The sequence below is a fragment of the Pyxicephalus adspersus genome, chromosome 8 (genome assembly GCF_032062135.1).
Source record: "Pyxicephalus adspersus chromosome 8, UCB_Pads_2.0, whole genome shotgun sequence".
Lineage (NCBI taxonomy): Eukaryota > Metazoa > Chordata > Amphibia > Anura > Pyxicephalidae > Pyxicephalus > Pyxicephalus adspersus.
Window position 1 is genome coordinate 48,691,247 of NC_092865.1, and position 7,531 is coordinate 48,698,777.

Here is a 7,531-nt window from a genome sequence, read left to right on the forward strand (position 1 = left end):
CAGAGGAATGTAGAAGATCCTTTTACTTATCCTGGACAGGTTCTTTTGCCTGTGCTATGATCTGGATTATTTTATGGAACAAATAATAGCAGGCACCTGCAGGAGAACAGAATAAATGAAAACAATTTTTATTGGTGCAGCAATTTGCCAGACTTTGCGGAAGGTGAAGGTGTAACCCGCTGAAGTGTTGGACCAATACAAACTGCTTTAAAGCCAAACTTTAGGTTAAAAGGTAAATTTATCCTTGCAGGGTGGTTTGAGCTCATATTCTAAGCGTAAATTCTTGTTACTGAATTGGGTACCGTTAAAAAGAAATTTTGCTTGCCTTATCTCTTGCTCCTACAAGCGCTTTCCTTCTTCTGTAACCGGTCCCCTAAAGCCTCTTCTCTAAAGCCCACAATCTGGTAAACGCATGGCCAACATCATCAAATATAATGGACCAGAAACAACCTAGATTGTTCGGGGGTAGAGTAGAGCACCAGCAGGTGGGGGAGTGATGGAAAAGTAAAAGTGCTTCTTAAAGCTGACTTTCTACTCTTTTCTACTTTTCAATGTTCCCTTTTCGTTTACGTTCAAAGTCCCTATCACTGTCTCATGTCTTATTCCATTCCACCATTATCTTTCCATTGACTTTTATAGCAAATCCCCAATCTGCATATATGCAAGTCCGAAACACACATTATCATGGGGTTCTCTATACAAGCAAATGTTGCAGCATCCAATCTTTCTTTGTGCTTACAAAAAGATGGGTGCCATTGGGTCATTTCCTTGTGCGTAATGATGATGATGTGGTTCCCAGTATTGCAAACGAGCAGCATAAGTTTAGGTGCCAGGCCCTGAGATATGTGACATTGAGCCTGCAGGTAAGGCTGCCAGGGGACAATAATTAAATGTATACAAAGGTCATAGGTGCATTTTAAGGTTCCCCTAAACAAAAATAGGCATTTAACTCTTGCTGTGCTGGTTTAAATTGCATCTGCTCTCCTCTGCAAGACCAGTAAGTGCCTACTAGTATCCTTTATCCATTATGGCACCATGTAGTGCACCCAGACATTTTCATTGGGCTTTGTGCAGGTATCACTGATGTTTTATTATTATATTATATTTCTATTTTAAATATATGAGTATATTAAATATTATAGAACCACTTTATGTATTACACTTTGTATTTAGTCTTCTTGTCCAGGTAAGTGATTGAATCAAGCAAAACAACTTACATTAAGAAAATATTTGTACACCTGGAGGATTCATCTTTACATAGAAATATAGACACTGACATACATTTTATTAAAACAGATTTTGATGAGTCTGTTATGACAGAAGTCAGATAGGTCAATGTCATCGCAGCCTCTGACTGATTGTGCTAAAAGAACAATATTACACAGCTCAATTGTCAGAGGACAGGCTCGAAGAACACAATTGCTCAGGATGATTTATGTTGCGGTTTTAAATGTATTACTGTCACAGGAGCCCATGCCCCAGGAGAACCCCTCCACAAGCATTGTCTATTCATTTTTATATATAAAAGTAAAAAATATATCCATCTACTCCCAATGTGCAATTTGTTCCAAGATCATTTAATGAAAAGTTTTACATTGTCCATGGAGATTTTACGACTCATTCAAGTACTGTAGTATTAAAGAAAAGATTAAGATATTGTTATTGTTACAAGCCTGATTTTAGCTTTAGGTGGCAACTTGGTTAAAAGGCATCTCATGCAATCATGGATATAGGAAATTCAACACGTGCATGCCCATGCATTCACGGCACACAATAATGTGCACTATGTTAGGGGCAGCACATTGATGGGCTGCTCAATGCTCCATCTATCTACTTACAAACCCCATACAAATGACATACTACATGCATACTGTACATATTACATATTACTTGAGTGCTGGGACTTGCAGTTCACCAAAAACTACAGCACTCGTGATACTCAAATTGGAAAAAAGTCATAAAACAAGAGGTGCAGCTTGTGGAAATGATTGCAAGTGACAACAGGGCCATACAAATATTCCATGGGCCGCCCTAACATGATATATTTTTCCTAACATGATGAATATAAGATCTTTTCAGTCTTGCATTGGCGTTAACGTGTTTCCACCTACACCCCTTTCATAAACAGTGCCTGTCGCAGTTATGTCACTTACTGTAAATATAACAAAAAGGTTGAACCAGGAAAAATGAATTTCCAGTCTAAGGCCAGGAAGAGATTCAGTTTGGTCTCCTCTGGGACAGATTTGGCAGCCACCAAGCTGCAGTCCTTTGCAGGATTTCTGCGAATCGTCATTAAACCAGACGGGATTGCTGAACTTTCTCTACCCTGACTCAGGTACAGATCTGGGACATTGCTACTCTCCTTGGAACACTCATATTTCTTACTTTGTTACAATTCTTTAGTATATATTTATTATATGCATGGATTTCCAAATACACATACATGGAGGCTGAAAACTGCATGGAGGCACCCCTCCATCACTGTTATCTATGACACCACGGACACTGGGACACGAGAACATTTTTACATAAAAGTGAATTTCTGGGTAAAATAGCACACACACATTGGGTTTGATTTATTAAAGCTCTCCAAGACTAGAGAAGATAGACTATCATATAAGAACCTGGGTGATCCAGCAAACCTGCAATCAGTTGCTATGGCAAATATTTTCAATCCTGGACCAGATTTCAGGTTTGCTGGATTACCCAGGTTCTCCTATGATAGTCTATCTTCTCCAGGGCTTTCATAAATTAGGACAATTTTATCTTTATGTATCCTTCAAGTATAGAAAAATACACGTTGATCTACTAGAAATGCAGTCAGCTTTAATCACTCTTGGACTGAACAAAACACAGGGCAAATTTGAGTTTTTGAAAGCATCAACGGATATTTTTTTAACTGGTCAAAGGTATATAGGAAAATACCTCCATTGCGGTAACTGACATATTTAAAGGGATCAAAATGGGGGTTTACAAACATTTGAGCACTACTCCATTCCTCCATATGGTGCAGAAAGGCAACCCAAGGAGTATCTGACCACATGGGGCCATGTCTGACCTGGTCTGTTTTATTATAGAGAGATATAGGAAAAGTAAGCCAAGATTGGTGCCTATTAGATGGCGCTGCCAAAATTGACTAAGCTGCAAAATTACCAATTTCAGGTTTGCTTCCCCTAAAGGATCTTTAACACTTCATTGCTCTACCCAAAACTTGAAAATACTATGGCCTTACCTGTAAGAATCATGTGATACTGGAAGATCCTCTGCACCACCTTCACCAGTTCATGTCTGATGCTCGACTGTTTTCTCTGGAAGATCCTCTGTTCATAAATGAGAGTTTTACATCATTTCTGCCCTCTTACAGTAATAGAAATTGTTATACAACTTTCACTGGAGTGATTGTCCCCAATAGAAACTTTCCCACATGGCAATTCTACAAGTCAGCATTTCCCTTCCCTTTCTGTATCAGGTGGCAATGGTGTCCAGGACAAAGGGGGTAAATTGCCCCAGGGGATATAAAGACCTGGCACAAATCTAATGATTTCATTTTTTTTTGTAAAAACTGTCACTTTCTTTATTACATATCAATTTCAGACCCAGCAACATCAGTCCTTGGATTTTGTCAGTGCAGGTGATGGTCATTGGGGAGAGGGGTCAGCAGGGCGCTGTACAAAAGTTCCTTAAATATCAGAAAATTTTAGTTCAGAACTTCTTTCAAGAGCCCTCAGTCCTCATACAAGCAATCAGCTGACTCTTGGGAAGAGTTTTGCAAATATCAAAATGCCTGAATGGGTGAGTTTCAGTCTGGGGGAGTGTTCCAAGGCTAGACCTATTTGCATGCAGAAAGAGGTGAAATCCAACGAATCAAAGGGGCGGGGGCTAGATGATGTTGGAAGTCCTCCAGCCAGGGAATAGGGTGGGTCCCATCTGACTTGCTGCAGCTTCTAATGTACATTTAGAGTATGCAGTGAAACCACAGTAATCAATTTCAGTCCAGGAGAGCAGCTGGTACAACAGAGGCAAGACTAAATGGAAGGATGGAGAACAGATTGAATGAAGGAAGGCTGGAGGGCAGATTTATTGAAGGTGAGGCTGGAAGGCAGTTTTATTGAAGGGGAGGCTGTAGGACAGATTAAATGAAGGTAAGGATGGGGCAGATTTAATGAAGGGAAGACTGGAGGGCAGATACAATAAAGGAAAAGCTGGAGGGCAGATTTGTTGAAGGGATGGACGGAGGGCAGGTTGAATGAAGGGGAGGTTGGGGCTGGAGGGCAGATGTAATGAAGGAAATTAATCCTGGAGGGCAGGTTGAATGAAGGGAAGACTAGAGATGAAGGAGGCTGGAGGGCAGATACGCACCAGACATTTTGTTAGCAGCCATGTCTGGAAGACAGAGGCAACATAATGCCAGTTTGTGTTTTTATAGTCAGGGATTACTCCAAGCCATGCTGGGGATGCAGCGTTGCAATAACTATATCTCTATAGCAATATTTGAAGTACCATATGGCAACGCCTCCCCGCAGCCATACCACAAAGAGGATGCCTCCCTGTCATCTATCGATGGCGGTCACCATCCGTCAGCCCATGGACCCAGTGACAGGCCAGATAAACAGGCAGCATCTGGGAAGAGACGGCCTGATTGAGAAATGAGCTTTCTGCACACAAACAAATGCCCTCCAAAAATGAGCGGAGAATTGACTCGTCACATATTGCGACTGTGAGCTGGCTGCATTCCCTGGCTCGATGGTTACATGAAACGCTCGTTAATTGTGTCATTGATGAAGTCGACTTGTCACATCTACAACGCTGGAAAAAACATGAAGGAGGGCTGGGATAATATTTATGAAGATTCAGGTTGTCTATTCAGCGTGACGGATTGACGAGGTGGAGTCGCATTTTCAAGTCACTAAATGGATCAAATAAAGTCAAGTCAAAACCTTTCTTTCTGCTTTGAATGATGTGGAGATGGATTTGAGCTCCTGGCTATATAGGGGAGAATTGCAATCACTTCCTGTATTGTGGCCAATTGAGTTGATTTGCTGGAGGACTATAAGCTGTTCACATAGCAAAGTAATAAATCTCCCTGCAAAGATGAAGCTCTGCTGACTTTAATTATCCAATCATGTGCAAGGAAAAATCCTGTCTTTTAGATTTCCTTTCTCATGGCTATTTTTTTAACCACATTCACTGATAAGTGATATATCCCTTGCATGGAGTTCACTCACTTTGCTATGTAAAATCACCCCCCTTGCTGATTTATGGCTATCACAATGTCCTCCATTGCTGCCTTTGTGCTCCTTGAACAACTGTTGTGAGTTTCCTTTAGGTACCTCAAAGTCTCTGATGATGGCGGCCACGCTGGGAGATTTCATACTGCAGTCATCGAGAGCAGCGGTCGTCTTGTCGAAGGCAACGATAAAAGCCGTATGGTACTGAAACCTGGCTTCTCGGCACAGGAAGATGTCTGCAATTTTCTGATTTTCTTCCCTGCGGATAGAATAAAACATTGCATTTATTCCTGCAGTGAAATGAGGAACAATGTGACACAGACGCCTCCATCCTAAGGATATGGAACCCCTGAATAGTGAATGGGATCTCTATAGCAAACATATTTCCCTATAATTAGCTCTTCAAAGCTCAACTCCATTCAATTAAATAATCACAGTTTTATTTTAATTGATAAAATATTTTTTATTATTACATAAAATGAGTAAAAGTACTCAAGTTTGTCTTGAGATCAGCTTTCTATGAACTCATAGCAGTACCCATAGTGGGAGAGGAAGGGTAGCACAAACCAATTAGAAGCTAGCTTTGTACATTGCTTTTACTCACCACTCTGTGAATTCTTTACCCATTTATTTTCCACTTCTTGAGCTGCCAGAAATCTAGGTGGCTCCTAAATTCCTGTTTGGGCTGACAACACAGTGCATCTGCTGCAATGAAATCCCATCATGTGGCTCTCAAGCTCCTGAGTATATATTGGACCTGAATTATTAAAGCTCGCCAGGGCTGGAGAAGATAGAATATCATGGGAGAACCTGGGTGATCTAGCAAACCAGGAATGGCGCTGGATTGAAAACATATATCAAATGATGTTTAGGAAATCCATTTCAAGTTTGCTGGATTAACCAGATTCTCCCATGATAGTCTATCTTCTTCAGGCTTGGAGAGCTTTATTAAATCAGGTTCATTGTGTGTAAGGAAAGAGCTCTTGGGAGGTGTAGTTTTGGGAATATGCCTACATTAATAGAAAATAACCCCTAAGAAGATATCCCAGCAAGAAATTTGCAAGCTTTGTGATTTTGTCACATGGAGTAATAACGGCTGATTATCACTACACACTGTTCCTGACTTTTTAATGCTCTCTAAGACTGGAAAAGATAGCCTATCATGGGAGAATCCAGCAAACCAAAACAGATTTCTTAAAAATCATTAGCTATTAATTGGCAAATGCTTTCAATCCTGGACCAGATCCATTCCAGGTTTGCTGAATCACCCAGGTTCTCCCATGATAGTCTTGGAGAGCTTTAACAAATCAGGCCCATAGTGATACATACTAACAATGGAAAAATATAAGACAGCCAATTGACTTTACAAACTAGAAAAAGGTCTAGAATGCAAAAATAGGACATAGTGATTTATCTCTACAAGTAGCAATTGCAGATGAACAAATGGCTGCCTGTGGTGCAACCTACACAATTAGTACCTAGCAGCGATTAATCTTTTCTGATCAGACAATACTGAGATCTTGTAGGATTGATCTCTTCTAAGAACGGCATTTTTGTGGCTTTCCCCATAGGGAGTCATTAGTCCCAAGGTTTAGTGAATAGCTGCTGCACTTAGCATTTAAATTCCTAGATTAAGGATCCAGGTTACATATATGACCCCATTGTCCTGCCTACAGTAATGATTCTTTAATAGACTCACCAATTGTGGAGTCTTTGTTCCAACTCTACAAGAACCTCTTCGTGTAGCAGGTAGATTTGCTGCAGCTGGCTCAGTCCATGCCTCAGTCTTAGCTCCTCTTCACCATCCTCCTCTTCATTGCCAAGAGCCCTGAGGATGGCCATGTGGAATTCCTGCAGGGATATAAAAAAAGAGTTACAGCTCTTTTCTGGCATGGGGGCACTTTCATGGACAAGATTTTGACACATATGACTTTGTTACATAGTCAGTTAGGTTAAGAAATAAATCCATCAAGTTCAACCACTAGGCAAATAAACATATCAGATAAAACCTTATAGACATGGATAATCCAGAGGAAGGCAAAAAAAATCCTTATAACCCTGGTTCAATTTGATGCAATGGGGGAAACAATCCTTCCTGATCCTATGAGGCAATTGGTTGTTCCCTGAATCAACAGTCTCTGTTATCTTTATTTTAAAGCTTTAATACCCAGTTATATTCTGTGCTTCTAGAAAAGCATCCAGCTTTTTCTTAAAGCAATCTATAGAACTGGCTGTAACTACTTCCTGAGGGAGCCGATTAAACATTTTCACAGACCTTACAGTGAAGAATTCCTTCCTTATCC

At 40.5% G+C, this 7,531-nt stretch overlaps 1 protein-coding gene across 1 annotated transcript in view; it reads right to left on the minus strand.

The window, feature by feature from the left end:
* Window positions 1-7,531, minus strand: part of FGD5 (FYVE, RhoGEF and PH domain containing 5) — a gene marked incomplete in the record, with an annotated part of 91,149 nt that overhangs the window by 35,942 nt on the left and 47,676 nt on the right. Inside the window, 3 exon segments of the mRNA XM_072420509.1 lie at window positions 3,233-3,320; window positions 5,331-5,487; window positions 6,928-7,079. Coding sequence (XP_072276610.1) covers window positions 3,233-3,320; window positions 5,331-5,487; window positions 6,928-7,079 — 397 coding nt within the window.